General features: G+C 43.2%; 1 protein-coding gene across 3 annotated transcripts in view; it reads right to left on the reverse strand.

The window, feature by feature from the left end:
• The window catches only part of TBK1 (TANK binding kinase 1), a 29789-nt gene extending 15257 nt beyond the window's left edge, over positions 1-14532 (reverse strand). Inside the window, exons 1-6 of one of the 3 annotated variants that reach the window (XM_061567293.1) lie at positions 13935-14532; positions 11006-11117; positions 9097-9237; positions 1886-2015; positions 1089-1270; positions 785-945 (exon numbers count right to left, since the gene is read on the reverse strand). In XM_061567293.1, the coding sequence (XP_061423277.1) occupies positions 785-945; positions 1089-1270; positions 1886-2015; positions 9097-9237; positions 11006-11092 (701 nt within the window). In that variant the 5' untranslated portion in view covers positions 11093-11117; positions 13935-14532. Of the gene's footprint in view, positions 1-784; positions 946-1088; positions 1271-1885; positions 2016-9096; positions 9238-11005; positions 11121-13724; positions 13905-13934 lie in introns of those variants that run through there. The other 2 variants (XM_061567292.1, XM_061567294.1) reach the window with 2 other exon arrangements.
• Positions 14533-16256: the final 1724 nt, after the last annotated feature.

Below are 16256 nucleotides of genomic sequence, written 5' to 3' on the forward strand. Positions count from 1 at the left end.
GTCATGTTTGCATAGACCGCAATACCTGCAGTCATAATACAAACAAAAGAACATAACTCTGATAATGTGCACTGTCCTTGAAGTTGATTGGTCCACACCCGAGACAGCTTTCCTTAGTCTCATATGGGTTGGACCAGATGACGCCAAAAGGCGTCATCTGGTCCAACCCATATGATGACGCCTTTTGGCGTCATCTGGTCCAACCCATATGAGACTAAGGAAAGCTGTCTCGGGTGTGGACCAATCAACTTCAAGGACAGTGCACATTATCAGAGTTATGTTCTTTTGTTTGTATTATGACTGCAGGTATTGCGGTCTATGCAAACATGACTCCTTGCAAAAAGGTGTCAGTTTTGTTGCCAGATAGAAGGGTAAAGAACCAATTATCATATTTGTTCTTATTTATGAGCTTATCATTGCTTCCATTTTTGTTAAACCATAACGAATTTTATACCTCTTACCATATGTACTGTACAATGAAATATCGAGTTGCGAGATATGAAAAGTGTTACTTACGAACAAGTCTCAGGAATGTAACCCGCGCATAAGCCGAGGATTGCCCGGATCGTTACTCCCGTTTCAGTGGGAAATTAGAGTTACTGTTATTAAGCAAGTACATGTATTTTTTTTATAATCAGCTTCATTTAAAAACAAATCCCAAATCATTTCACAATCAATTAGAAGGAATGTGTCAGCAGCTTGATTCAATGTGCGAACATCTAAAGCTACTGCGTAAGAACTTACCCCACCATAGTACTAACGAGTGCAGGAGTGCGTAACGTACATCACTTCCTTGTTCTTGCGAGGGCCTTCGAAGGGCCGGAAGGGCAGGGTGCCTGTAGCCACGTGGTAGAAGGTGACCCCGATGCTCCACAGGTCCACGCTAGCACCGTACATCTTGTGGTGGGGCTTGCGTAGCACGGCGCGCTCGTACATGTCCGGGTGCTGCGCGGGTAGAGTGGGTGGAACATCAGACCATTGTAAGTGAGACTTGAGGTGAGAAACTCCCGTGTCGTACAAAGGGGTTTTACGTATACACGAACACTGCTGATACTAACACGGAGCTTCGAGTGTTCCATGACTCTCACCAGGTACTCTTCCGTGCCGTACAGCGACATGAACTGCTCATCATCTTCCAGTTGGCGGGCTGCCCCGAAGTCGGTGAGCTTGTAGACGGAGCGTCCATCCTCGCCCACCACACGCATGATGTTGCCCGGCTTGAGGTCTCGGTGGATGATGCCTTTCTCGCGCAGGTGGTTCATGCCCGACACTACCGAGGTGGAGCGCGGGATGCGAGAGGGCAGATGGATGAAACTGCATCAATGTGAGGCCAAGAGGCTTGTTAGACAAAAGTCTCTGAAACTCTTCTAATCCGTGACACCTTTAGGGATGCGAATAGCCTCGTTGTGAGCCCTATGCACTTGCTGTATCCCGCCTGTTCTGGGCCCAAGGGGGAACTGCCCACCTTAAGACACCACCACCTGCCTTCTGCTGACAGCTATAGAGGCATGATTCCTGTATAACAATATTTAATCTTGATATAGCATCATTCATGCAAACTGCATCTCAAAACGGTACAGAATTCTGATTGAATTGCCTCTTGTCTGTCAGCCAAGGGAAATTAGATCTGCAGTTCCCCAAAGATTGAACAACTTGGGCAACAAAACGACAAGTTAAATCACAGCCTCAGGAGTCTCAGCAATCGATCTGTGTGCGCACTCTACACTCTACAGTCTCTCCGATTGTTTATGATGAGGAAAGGAGCAAAGGTTCATGGCGAAAAACACGGTGCGCATGAACCCAACACCCGCTCTCTTTCATCACTACAGCGAGACGAGGTAAACTCCCCGTGCTGCCGAGACCGCGGGTGCAAAGGGAGACTCACCGACGTCACGAAGCACGATGAGGAACTCTCCCTCGGCCAGGCCGTACGCATTCTCAGGCTCGTCCAAGATGGTGTAAAGGCTGCCTCCGCTGCACAGCTCCATTATAATCACCTTCTGCTTGGTGTTGTTCTGTCAAGTCAAACACAGCCAGCAATGAGTCAGAGTGCACAATGGCACAATGCATGCAACTCATTTCCCTAGATGACAGACAACAGCCAAAGCAATCATGCTGTATAATAAACACACAGCCTATCTACCGCCCTGATCAACTGAGCACGGTTACCGGCGATCATCTCTGTTGGTGGCCTTGAGCCATTGTTTTAAATTCATCATCCACATGATGGTGGTGAGTTTAGTGTCTCCAAAGGATGACCCGAAATGTGAAACTCACCTGTGAGCCATTACCTTTTATAAATAGAAGTCCAGACTTCGATCCACAACTTTAACTTAACAAGCCAATTTCATCTCCATGCACAGATACTTTAAATCTTCAGTTTGCACAGCATTATGGAAAGATCCACAATACTTCTTAAGCACAACAGAGAGTTTGTATACATAGTAGCTTTACACTGGCATTGTTGTAATCATGCAATATGCACAGGGAGCCGTGGCACAGCGGTTAATGCCTTTTGATATGAACCTGACCACCTGAGTTTGATTCCCAAACACAGCTAACATTAGCATTGAGCAATGTCTGAGCTGGTTATGGGCATCCCTTCACCAAGTTGCGTGGTGAGGTATGGTCAGATAACCCCCATGATATTCACTCAGCAGTGGATTGATAGAGAACATTACACTAATATTACCAATCAGTTTGAAATGTTCTATATTTAAGTAAAAAATATGTGGTCAATTGTTTTTGGTTATAATGCTAATATCCTTTTAAATACAGAAAAACACTATATATTTTTTAACAAACCTTAAATTATCAATAGCATATAGTTCACCACCAACAATCCATTACCTATCCAGCATCTCCAATCTTGTATCTTTGCCTCTTGGCCATTAAACAGAACCATGTATGTATGTATGTTGAACTTCTTAAACACCGTATGTAGCCAACTGTGCTAATCAGAGGTGCGGGGGAAAGACAACTAATCACAAAAAGCAGATCTAAAGAAATGAGTTTTTAATTTATAAACTGTCATCCCTAAAAATTCCCCACATATGTGGCTCAATCTCCACTTATGTTGTCCCCTTCAGCATGTTCTTTCTCTCGGCTAAAATCTGCAAAGAGTCAGGTCTATTAGTTTGACAAGCCCTACCTTCAAACGGACAAGCGCTTTTTCCACTAGAGAGCACAATTCAGAGTTTTAAGTCACTGTTCTAAAAGACCAGAGCACACCACTTACAGGGCTTCAAATACACAGCAACCAAGTGAAAGAGCAGCTAAAGGTGCAACGATTTCACGTAACATTCTAACAAATCTCTCATTCCCAATAACTGTATTTGAGGAACAAAACATTGCATGTGTAGTGAGTTCAACTGAGTCGCAGACGTACTCTTTGGAGGCAACACATTTCTGAACACCAACATACGGGGTAGCTGCCCCTTTACAGGATAACAACCTATGGTGGTGGACCACCAGGCCTACTACACTAACTACACCGTGACTAGCTACAACGGACCGGACCGCAGCTTGGGTCCAGGTCCACGTGTTGGAGACTCTGTGGGACGTAGGACGTAGATTTCTTCAGGATGAACAACAGCAGCCGGTCCCTCTGGGGGACCCGGCTTATATCCACCTTCTAGAATCCTCGAGTAGGATCTCGACCCTGACACGTGACCACCCCTAGCCCCCACTTGGGGGCCCTCTGTAGACTTAACCGGTCACGTGTCCTCTGGGGTCAACCAGAGTGCCATGGCCCTTAGTAACCCCATTCCCTTGTCCGGCACTCACGCACCCTATCCTGTAGGGGCCAGCACTGCACGCAGAGCGTGGTGCTATCCAGCACCGTCAGTCAGCGCTCACCGAGCCCCTCTAGGGCCGGCATCACACGGACATCCCGCAATGTCACTACACACGTAATGCAGCGATGGCCCCTTCTGTTGGGATACCCCTACCCATGCAGACAACATATACAACACATGCTCCATGTGGCAATGTAGTAAGGCACAACTATGAAAATTAATTTTTATATGCGATGTTACATATCCCCGAAGGACAAAGTATTGCAATGTCCTAATATCTGTAATGATGCCACCTATACAAAAGTTAACTTTCAAATTATTGTTTTAAAGTACTCAGATGGAAAAAATCTAGCCAAGAAACACTTTAAAGAGAATGCCAAACACACAATTGGAAGGTTGGAGATTCAAATGGTCAGGTATTGACTTAGCCCATCATTCATACATGGCATATAATATAAGTACCACTGTGGGAGACATCAAATGGAGTAATTCTACGACATACTGGCTCCCACCATGGGAACATGGAATCGACACTAAAGTGCTACCCCATTGCTCATTTGAGTAACAATACACTGTAAATTGGACTTTTGAATACAAATGATCACTTAATTGCAACAATATTTGTACATGAGTAAGTATGAGACTATAGTCATTCCTCGTTATACAAAAACTTAAGACAGAATTGTGCGATCACGGATCTTAGAAACTATGGAACAAATTCAATACACGTTATGTTAAATTCGTATTTAGGGATATTGAATCTCTAAATTAGATTTTTTTGGGGGACAATTTTTTATGATGTACGGTGTGCCATTTGTCCTAGCTCCCATTCCGTGCTGCTGCAGGTGGTTGGTGTGGCGCGCTCTTCACACTATACTAGCTTCCCGAGCTATTCTTGCCGCCAAGGGCGGATTTGGGTCCTTTGTGTTTATAACATAATCATTTTCAGCCCTTTTGTCAATTAAAAGCTGGATGAATGCCTCTCCAAGCTATGACAGTCACAGCAACCCAGGGTCAGTTCAGTTATCACTCGAATGGGAATTGAATTCAGGTCTCTTGGTTCATCAAGCAGTGCATGAACCAATACGTGACGCTGTAACATACAGACTGCTATTATCCATACTACCATTATCAGTACAAGAGTTTATAAATGAATGCCTGCATAATCACTATCCTACATCCTCTTTTGTTTCAAAGTCTAATGCCTAGGAGACATGCATGTCACCCAGCAAATGTAACTTTCACAATGAATCCATCACTGTGTGCTAAGGCACTGAGAAGCACATTAGCACACAGCACCATGGGGCAAAATATCCCTAACATTGTGGATACCTTGGCCTCAATGATGATGGGAGTTTGAGTGGAAATCAGTAAAGTAACCTTATGGCGGGACCCCGGGGTCCTGAATAAACAGAAGTAAAAACCGCAATTGATTATTTATTTTTGGCGACTCCGTCCCATCGCGCACATAAACGCCGCGACCCACCAGAAATCAATCCTCTAGTTCTTCCCCAAGCACCCGTCATTGCCAAAATTGCCATAGTCATAAATAACACTTTGAAACTTTGATTAGCGCATCGTGTAGAGCTCGTCGAGAGGAATAGATTGACGTATCGCTCGCCTTCAACAGACATAAAATGACGTCGCAACGCAGTTTATGCGAGAGACGGGGGCTTATGGGACCCTGGGGTCCCGCCATAAGGTTAAAATATTATATCCAGCCATGTGAATGAGCAATTAAAAGATGCCTTGGGGCAACGGACAGGGGGATTACAATGTTACTATGCAATGGAATTTCCCAAACGGATTACAATGAAATGAGAGTGCTAGCGGTGACTAATGACTCTTGACCAAACTATGTTCTCACAAGAATCTCGAAACTGGCTTTTTCAAATCGTTCCCACTGGGTGAGCGTGTGCTTGTTACTGACAATGAATGCAGAAGGGATGAACAGTTTAAAGATTAAGGGCAACAGACATGGCACAAATTGCACCCCAAAACCAATCTTTTATACACGTCTCCTGCCTGTCTAACACAAGTTTTTAGAATTATAAATGAGAAGAGACTTTCAAGGTCTGGTCAACTGCACTACCACACCACTCAAGTGGCATCACTATCGAGGTATAATTACCATCACAATCCATTATGGTCTTGAAGTGTAACAATCCATCTAGCACCTGCACGTGAGCTGATATCATCACTCCATCTCCCCAATGAACATATCCTTGGTATGTTAGAAATAATGACAGTGGCTGCCAAATGAGCTATCTCCTTTGGCTGCCACTCTGTTGTTAGTCTTGACCATCGGCAATCATCCCTTCCAGTGGTGTCCTGACCAAGCCCACTTACTTTTATTAACAGTCAAAATGTCACGCATTTGCAGATGTTTTCTAATCCTTGCGTTCCTCTTTCAATCTCTGATTGCAATTCCAAGCATGCATCTCTCCACACATTTTTATATTTGTTCCATTTTCTTTTTCAGTTTTCATGTTTCTGATCCATATGCTAAAGCAGACAACATATACCAATAACAAAATGTTCATATTTAGGCACATGGTATGTTGCTTGCTATTATTAAGTTCAGTTATTATGATGCACTAATTCATATGCATGGGAGTGATGTTGCAGTGATATCACTAAGGTATATAATAGCACGTTTCAACAAAACTGTAGTCTTGTTAGTTTGTTAACAAAACTTCAAACTCGCATTGGACAGATTGGAACAAATAGTCTCGATATATTTCACAAGGTTAATTAATAATAAATACGTTTTTAACGCGATAACTTGAGTGGAAAGGAAGATCTTGGTGTTTTGCTAACTGGCCTTCAAGGTGTACTGAAGTTGTCAGAGAAAGAATCTTAAAAAATAATCGTGTAAGGTGGTAGTGTGTGAAAATATCCAAGAGAGATTTGCATTTTTGGTTGTTTTCCTTTAAAATGGCATTCTTGGGAGTGCTCCTCTTTGCTGCTGGTCTTGAGATAAAGGCAACATCTCCACATTCGCGAGGGGCGAAGGAGTCTCTCCATGACTCAACCACTTACTTGCCACCAAAGTACAGTGCAGTCTTTACAGATGCTGCTCACCTTATCCAGAGGGCAGGATGCCTCCATTCAAATCATGCATCTCCCTGCTCAAACGAGACTATTGCGGCCCTCATCTACGTGCGGTACCCTACCACACATTTCAGTAAAAACACGGAAAACGTCGACTCCCCACAAACCATTGTATTCCTTTAATTGGCTCTCAGCAGGGTGGTGGTGTTAGGCTGAGTTAATGCCTACCGGGGATTGAACTCGCAACTTTTTGTTGGCGAGTCAAGCATTCTTGACAACTGCTGTAACAGACTACCAGTATAATTGATTCCAGTAAACATGAGTGCGAGTCACTATTACTGGCCAGAGCAACAGCGCTTCGTTATGAAGCACAGGTACTGTTTGACCTTTGGGCGCAATAAGAACAAAACAAACAGGCGGACAAAAGCAGCACAAGAAAGGGCACGCACGAGTGTTTATAGGGGAAGGCGTGACTCTGTGCGACCTCCCGTAGCGACCACAGCTCATGTCACGTGACTGGGAAACCCCCACGCACCAAACGCATTAGCTGCATGCTCTCCCAGAGACCACAATCAGGCTTGGATCATTTTCCCTCCCCCATCCTCCCCCCCCCCAAAAAAAACCAAAAATTATCAAAATGCATTGGCGCGAGGAAGAAGGCTGATGCCATGAATAAACAATGAATAAACAATGAAGAAACAGAGTTATGCCAAAACTAATGATATGTGGTTGAACTTTAGTAACCTGTCTTCAACTGGCATATTCAAGTCAAGTCAAAATGCCACCATGCTCAAACGAGGAATGTGGCCTTGAGTCAGTTGTGGAGGGAGTGCCAATCTCTCTATGGGATGACCAATTCTGACTTATCAGAATAATATTTCCAAGGTCATTACAGTGACCCTTGCAAAAAGTTAATAACATCTTGAATGTACCTTTTCATCCAATTACCAAATAATATGGCAATTATGCAAAAAATATTTTACAATGTACACACAAAAGCCAAGCTTGATATGATATGGAATAATATGTATTGGAAATGTAAGGTAAGAATGTGCAAAACATCAAGAGCAAATACAAAAAAGTTTACACCCAAATATGCCAGAACTTACTCCACAAAGGATAAATAGTTGATGGTACTTAGTGACATTAAAACATGACCACATGCTCCTTTGAGAAGGCAATTAGCTTGACTTGAAGTTTAATTGGTGTCATTGAAAGAACCAAGCCATGGAAACTATATTTTTTCACTATCAAAAATATACATATGTAAAGAAACACGTGTTTCCTTTCCAATACCATTCCTAACTTCAACTACGAGCCACACCTAACACCACAGCAGTTTTATAAGAAGCTTATGTCAACTTCGCATGAATAGGAGTTTGTTTAGTAGCCCGTTACAAGCTGTTCATTTCTCGCCAATGGAATACCACAATAGAGCAGCTGATGGAAAAAACAAGATGTCACGACACTAAAACCCCCATTGCAAGCTCAGCATCAGAGGTTCACCACTCGGTGGAATTAAATTTCACATCTGCTGTATTGTGGGCACACATTTACATTTACAAACTATAGTTGCAGAGCTATAGAAAAATAAAAGTTAGTATTCATTAAAGTGCCTTCCTTGAACTTCTGCACCAATTAATAATTTCCTATGTGAGCCTAGGATGGTTCCGCCTTGAACTCAGTTGCATGGCAACAATTTGCATAGACATGTTTGACATTTAATGACCGCAGCTATTAAAGGAATAAAACAATGTGTCTAAACACATGTAGCTGATAAATCCCCATACTAAGATGAGCAATGGGGCAGCGCTCTTCCTGTTTGAAGCTCTGAGCAAAGTGCAAATTCCACCTGCCTTTGGCAGAGGCCAGACTCTTTCATCATATCTACCCAAAGACAAGCACTCAGCCATGGAACCACCAACTCTGAAGTACTGTATATGCTGTGCTTCAATATTTACACCACAGTTGTTGGAAGGGCCTCCATGAGAGTAAACTCTAGAGGGTATTTGGCCTATTCTTCTACATTGACCAGACGCCGTGCCGGAAGTTGGAATCCAACCGGCAACCTCTGGATTGCAAGGCAAATAACCATTACACCACAGCAGCTCCAAAAGGCTTCCTTGAAAATGTACCAATAGCAGTGGCATTGACTACAGGAGCCTTGGATTCAGCAGTAGATTCAGCAATGCTGGCGGCGATGTGAATCGCAGAGTGGGATCGTTGCAGTGGCACAGGGGCTTGCCTCATCCTCGATTGCGAAGAGCTTCACGATGTTCTTATGGTTGAGTCTCCGCAGAACATCAAACTCCCGCACCTGAACATCCTGCGGCCTCATGTAACTGAGTTGGTTGAAAGTCTTTATTGCAAAGAGGTCACCCGATTTCTACACAGAGACAGTCACACAAAATGAGAAAAATATGGAAAATATTAAGTGCTTTTTGTTAATTTGCTTTCAAAGTACATATGTAAGTCACAATTATACAACATTATCAGAGTACGAGTGTGAAACCAAATACAATAATAGTAATACACATAATAAACAAGATAAGATGTGTCTGTTCCACCAAGTAAAGATACAATAACATTTATATCCATTAGCCTATAGGCCTTCACCAATGATTTCCACAGGAATCATTTAAGCAGGAAATCTCTGGACTGTCTTTAACCTTCTGAATCTAATCAGCAGTGTGACCTATGAATAATAATTTATGAGTGAGTGTTAAGAGAGCCTTCCTGCTCAAATGAGCACAGCACTCGTTTCTAAATTGAGAAACCTGAACCGGTGGTGAGTATTCCACATTCTCACAACACAGGCCAGTCTCTCTCCAAAACGCAGCCACTGTCGATCTATATAATTAAGTACTCTTAATGAAATGCATTAAGGCAAAAAATGTAATACAAATGAACTAAATTATCATAATTCAAATTATGCAATCAATAGCAACTACTTTACACATTATTCAATTTGTATTTTGGCAATTAGTGTTCTGCTTCGGTGACTATTTGTACAATGGATTGGTGTAAATCAAGCTTTGGGATCAACTTTGTGCTCTGTTCTTATCTATAGCATGGAACTACCTCGTAAAAATGTTAACAAGTCCATATCTTGAATATGACATTCAATAGAGTACAATATCGGTTCAAAGTTTACTTTAATAATCAACTGCTATGGAATAATTTAGATCAGGAAGACCTATAGATTTAAAATTCATCTATTTCAGTGACTGAACAATGATATTGGCATTTACTTAAAATAAAACTAATTTATCAATCCAAGAAAGTCTTGGAATATCTTTAACATTTAAAGATAATTTTTCAGTAAGGTCATGCATTGGGATGTTTGTACAAGTTCAGGAATGAATATTTGTTATTCTACTTAAATAAATCACTAAATTACTTAAACACAACTCATCAATTAATTACAGAATTAATACATGAGCAATATCTGCCCAATCACAATGGCAGATTTTTGAAAAACGTGGTGTTCGTGAGCACCTATTAAGAGACATGTGTCCTCAACTCGGATATTGGCATCACATATTTATTTTAGGCTGACTTGATCTACAGGAGGCCTTAGGGAAGCTCTTGGATAACTTGCCGACTACGCTTTTAACGCAAACACAATTAGAGAATGCATTAATTCTGAATGCTATACAACAAACTACATGACCTTAAGCAAGCAAGCTAGCTGTAATCCTTTTATGTTGTGTAGATTTGGATGTAAATGTTATAAAATATATGCTCTTTTAAAGGATACATTCATCAGCATGTTTTTTAAAAATTAACTTTCAGCATTAATGCGTAGAACATATTAAAAAACAAAAAGAAAATAACATTGATTTAAGATGTGGGAGGGTTTAAATATCTTAATGGTGGTAGGATTTTGCCCTGGCAGAGTATGTGGGAAACAGAGGTGCCATATCCTGGCTTGACAGGAAAAGGCAGAACAGCAAGTGGACTAAAGCCATCTGTTTCCATCTGTAGGGGGATTTTATCCGGGTGCCTCCCACTTGTATAAAAACTCAATTATTGGCTAAACACATCTTAATATAAAAACCCAACGCAAGACCCTCCTGAAACACAGTCATATGCCTGAGAGTAGGTTTCATGGATAAATAAGTGGATAAATAGTGATATCGTGTGGAACAAACCTTGTTTCTGCCACGGTACACGCTGCCTGTGGCCCCCTGTCCCAGAACGTCATTGGTCCACCACAGGTAGTTGGCCGTGCTCTGCATTTTGCGTCACGGACCACGTGTTCAGCTGCTGTGGGTTTTTCAGGCAAGGGAGGACGTAATTAAGTGGGTAGAAGGGAAAGATTTCAATGTGTGATTATTCATGGCCTGCCAACCTCCCTTAAATATGCATACATTACAATAAATACTTGTCAGCTTAAGAGCAACTAAAACACAGCCCCATAAAAAAACTGCACGATAACGTTGATCTTTTACAAGATGCCCACAATGCATGTACACAGCATTTGTTTTCACTTGCTGATTTGTAAATTTTAACGGCAAAGGATGTAATTTTATGCAGCAATGGGAGGAATGAAAATCTGATAGATTTTAAAATACACACCATGACAGTATTGATAAGAGTAAATCGTAATTTGTTCCATTACTAATTATAAAATTTATTATAAATATATCACATTATACAGTCAATAATGTAGACTGTAGCCTGGTTATTAAGCTGGGGGGGTGTACTGGCAGTCTATAATGTAGACTGTAGCCTGGCTATTAAGTTGGGTGAGTGTACTGGCAGTCTATAATGTAGACTATAGCCTGGTTATTAAGCTGGGTGAGTGTACTGGCAGTCTATAATGCAGACTGTAGCCTGGCTATTAAGTTGGGTTAGTGTACTGGCAGTCTTTAATATAGACTGTAGCCTGGCTATTAAGTTGGGTGAGTGTACTGGCAGTCTATAATGTAGACTGTAGCCTGGTTATTAAGCTGGGTGAGTGTACTGGCAGTCTATAATGTAGACTGTAGCCTGGTTATTAAGCTGGGTGAGTGTACTGGCAGTCTATAATGTAGACTGTAGCCTGGTTATTAAGTTGGGTGAGTGTACTGGCAGTCTATAATGTAGACTGTAGCCTGGTTATTAAGCTGGGTGAGTGTACTGGCAGTCTATAATGTAGACTGTAGCCTGGTTATTAAGCTGGGTGAGTGTACTGGCAGTCTATAATGTAGACTGTAGCCTGGTTATTAAGCTGGGTGAGTGTACTGGCAGTCTATAATGTAAACTATAGCCTGGCTATTAAGTTGGGTGAGTGTACTGGCAGTCTATAATGTAGACTGTAGCCTGGTTATTAAGCTGGGTGAGTGTACTGGCAGTCTATAATGTAGACTGTAGCCTGGTTATTAAGTTGTGTGAGTGTACTGGCAGTCTATAATGTAGACTGTAGCCTGGTTAAGCTGGGTGAGTGTACTGGCAGTCTATAATGTAGACTGTAGCCTGGTTATTAAGTTGGGTGAGTGTACTGGCAGTCTATAATGTAGACTGTAGCCTGGTTATTAACCTCGATGAGCGCACTGGCACCAAGAATATAAATTCCTGCAGTCACGAAAGTTTAAAGTCAAAATCTCAAGTCACATTGTAACGCGAGCAGCAGTCCGGGTACCAGGAAGTGAACTACACCAGGAAGTCACTTAACACCAACACATCAAACGTGATCACTTCCTTACTGTACAGAATTTTGTAATAACATATACTGTACATAATTTTGTACAGTATTAATATATACTGTACTGAATATACATAGTACTGCTTATGGAACTCTCCGGAAAGAACACAACATGAACCTGTGCTCGGTGTCAATAGTCATACAAAGCTGGTCTCTCACACTCACCTACCCCGATACGCCGCACAACCGCCAATCGTTGCTTTAAAATAAACGAGGGAATTAGGTTTATGTTGAGTTAGAAATCGAACAACTATGGTTTCTTTAAATATTGTAGCGAGATAAACTAGTGTACCTAGTTAAATTACTTAAGCAGACTGTGACACACACGGAGGCTGGGTGAAAGCAACACTATGGTATATATTATACACCATACAGCATTGCTATTATCGTCTGTAATAGCGTACTATAAAAATATAATTTTGTTGACGTTTGAGCCTCCACATTGCACATCTCTTTCGTTTCGCAGCAAAAAACAGCGCGTACACCACGACCTGATGCAAAAACAGTGCACAATATTCCCACTGGACCTTTAAACCCGGGCGAGAGCCCATGAAGGCAACACACTCATCTCACTCCAACCTTCTCGCCCCAGCAGCAGCAGCAACAACAACAACAATGGCCTTCTGTCAAACATTTGCTCGGTGGGAGGTCGCCTCCTCCACTGCTGCTACCACTGTCTGCAATCGCCTTCCTCCCTCTCGCCATCCTTATTGCTGAGCCCTTACTCCAGGCTGAATGTCATCATCCTCTCTTCTTCTTCTGCCTAGAACTGCCTCTCCATGCCAAGTGTCTTCATTCGCACTGCCACCATACCGTGACCTGTCAGGTCACTGTATGGACTGTAGCATTCAGTGTTTCTTTCTAAAGACCTTTCAAAAACACCGACATCTAAAAAGTATCGCTCAGCAAACTCTCCACATGGACACGTCTCTTCGAATTTCACATCACTCTGCGATGCGGTCGCATGTATATGCTGTTAGAAATCCAGGCTGATAAATTCAAACTGTACTATATTGCACAAAGTCGTGTAACTACCGTAATGTATTGTCCCATCATAGCACAGCAGACAACAGGCGCTGCTTAAGAGTCCACATCCTATCACAAACAAAAAAAACACATTTATATATCTAAACGTCATCATAAACCAACGCAGCACGCTTCAGATTAAGAACGACAAAGAAAACCTGAAAACGCTCCTGGCGGGAGCCGACCGAGGGGGACCGGTCGGGGCGCCCAGGCCCAGCCGGGCAGCCTCGGGGCGATCGTCAATCCCAGGCCGGTGGGTGCGGGACTCGCGGCGCTAGGCCACGACGCGGAATCATTCCCACCGAGCGGCAGTCGCGGCTCTCTTCCCGAACGCGACTCCCTGGCGTTTAGCGTTGCCGCCTACTTACGTGAGTCCGCTGGTCGTCGTCCACAAACGCAAGAGAAGATCCCTCCTCGCCTCCTCGTCGCCTCCACCGCCACCCACAGAGCCGGGACGAGGTCGCCGCTTCACGACTCAGCGCCGCTCTTTGCATTCCGCACCCCACATAGGCGCGCCCGGGCGGCCCCTTCCGTCTCACGGCCTCCCATTGGTGGGAAGAACGCCGTGGGGCGGACGAGCAGCCAATCACGTGCGCGCTCTCGTTCTGCTCACCGTCGCTATGCCTATAAAGCGTAGCATTTGTAGTGGCGGACACTTCAAGCCGTGGGACTGTGACGAGGGCAGTTCCATTCCCGCTCACGGCCAACACCGGTGACAAGTATCTGAACCGGTCCTGGGCCTCCTCTAGGCAGTCTCAGCCTTAACGAGTAGCTGGTGCGGTGTGTAAACATCGCCACTGGGGAGACAAAGGCGGCCGAGCGTGGTGCTGGCCACCCACGCCCTCGTGTGCCGTTCCGGCCTTCATGGGTGCTCGCTAATGGCACTTGCCCCTACAGTTAAGGATATATACTATACACGGGGAATCTGTGTAAGATGGTGACCTGTTAGATTGTGACCCGTAGCTTTAAAGGATGTGCCCTGAAAAGCTAAACTGCCGAAACGACATCTCGACGTTGGCGCGCGGGAGTGACAGGAATGCGGAGTTTCCAGCTCGGCTCCGCCAACCATTGCGGGAACCCGCGCGCCACTCGCACGACGAGGCGCAGGAAGTCGCAACAGACGCACACAGCCGGCGTCCCCCGTCCCCCCCATGGTTTGGGGGATTATTCGCTGCTGTTGTGGTGTCTGACTAAAGTCAAGGATGTGTCGTTAACGCTGAATCATTCAAGGAATTCCCCCTCTTAATGTGTACGGCTCACAAACCTCTTGGGTCCTTCCCGACAAGACGGGAAGCTGAAATGTGGTACATTAGGTAGCGTTTAGGACACGAAAACGGTAAAAAAAAATTCGAACTAAATGTTTGCGTCATGCAGAAACCGTTCAAAATGTAAGATTGCTGGATTGTTTCGTTTGTAGGAACGTTAAACGGCAAATAACATTAAAGCGAGAACCATTGCCAGATAAAAGGGTAAAAAACCAATGATCATATTTTGCTACTGGCAAAAGAGGTTCCAATGGTGTAAATGCTTCACCCCGAGCTCTCATACTCTGATGGTGCATTGTCTTTAAGTTGTGCGCCTTTCGGCGTCATCTGGTCCAACACCATGTGAGACTAGGCTCTAAGAAAAGCTGTCTCGGGTGTGGACCAATTAATTTTAAGGACTGCATACATTATCAGAGTTGTGTTTTTTTGTGTGCATTCCGACCGCAGGTATTGTGGTCAATGCTAACATGACTCCTTGTAAAAAAAGGTGTCAGTTTTGTTGCCAGAAAAAAGGGTAAAAAAACAATTATCAAGATTAAACATTTCACTTGCAAAAAAGCTGAATAATTTCCCATTAACTAATGAAATGTGTCAATATAGTGCAATCCTAGTTGGCTTCATAAAGCATGTGATTAAAAAAAATGTTTACGTGACTTTACTGGAAAAAACCTAAGAACATGTGAGCGTGACTGCATTTCAAAAAGACTAACACATCGGGAAGCGTGTGCCTCTCAAGAGGTTCAATAAGAGCTGTTTTTGTGAATGTTTTTGGGCACAGAAAGAGAACCAGATTACAGTGCTGCAGGCGAGAGAAAGGCGACCGAGACAATATATGCTGGAAGTGTGAATAAAGACCCTTCATAGAGAGAGAGACAGTCATAGGCAGAAGAAAAGAGGAAGATCGTGAGCCTTGACTTGAAAAGGGGATGAGTCGGACAGAGGAAGGACATTTCATGGGGGCAGCATCTGAGAAAGAGCAATCTCTCTCTCACGAAGTGAAGGTTCACTGAGGATTGTTCACAAAAGCGATTGGAGTGGAGAGCACATGAAGGGATATAGTTAGATGAGGGAGTAGAGGTCGTCAGAAATAACGTCATCAAAGACCTTTAAGATTGTGGGGGATAATCTTGGAGAGCAACTGAATTGAGAGCAAGATGAGGAATCTGAGGATAGTATTTTGGTGATGTTGACTCATGTATCCGTGTGGGTAAGAAGTCACGTGGTGGCATTCTGGATTCTAAGTTTCATTATGATCGATTTGAATAAGTAATTCTAGTAACTGTACTATTTCACTACGCAACCACCTGTGTCTTTTTATAAAGTAATCTATTTTTGAACCATACTGAAAGATAATTACACCGACAATGTTTGGACTTCATAGTCATAAAAGAGTGCAGCGTTAAATTGCATAAATGCCACATGTAA

This window comes from Lethenteron reissneri, chromosome 38 (assembly GCF_015708825.2).
Source record: "Lethenteron reissneri isolate LAM-NWPU_2019-01 chromosome 38, ASM1570882v1, whole genome shotgun sequence".
NCBI lineage: Eukaryota > Metazoa > Chordata > Hyperoartia > Petromyzontiformes > Petromyzontidae > Lethenteron > Lethenteron reissneri.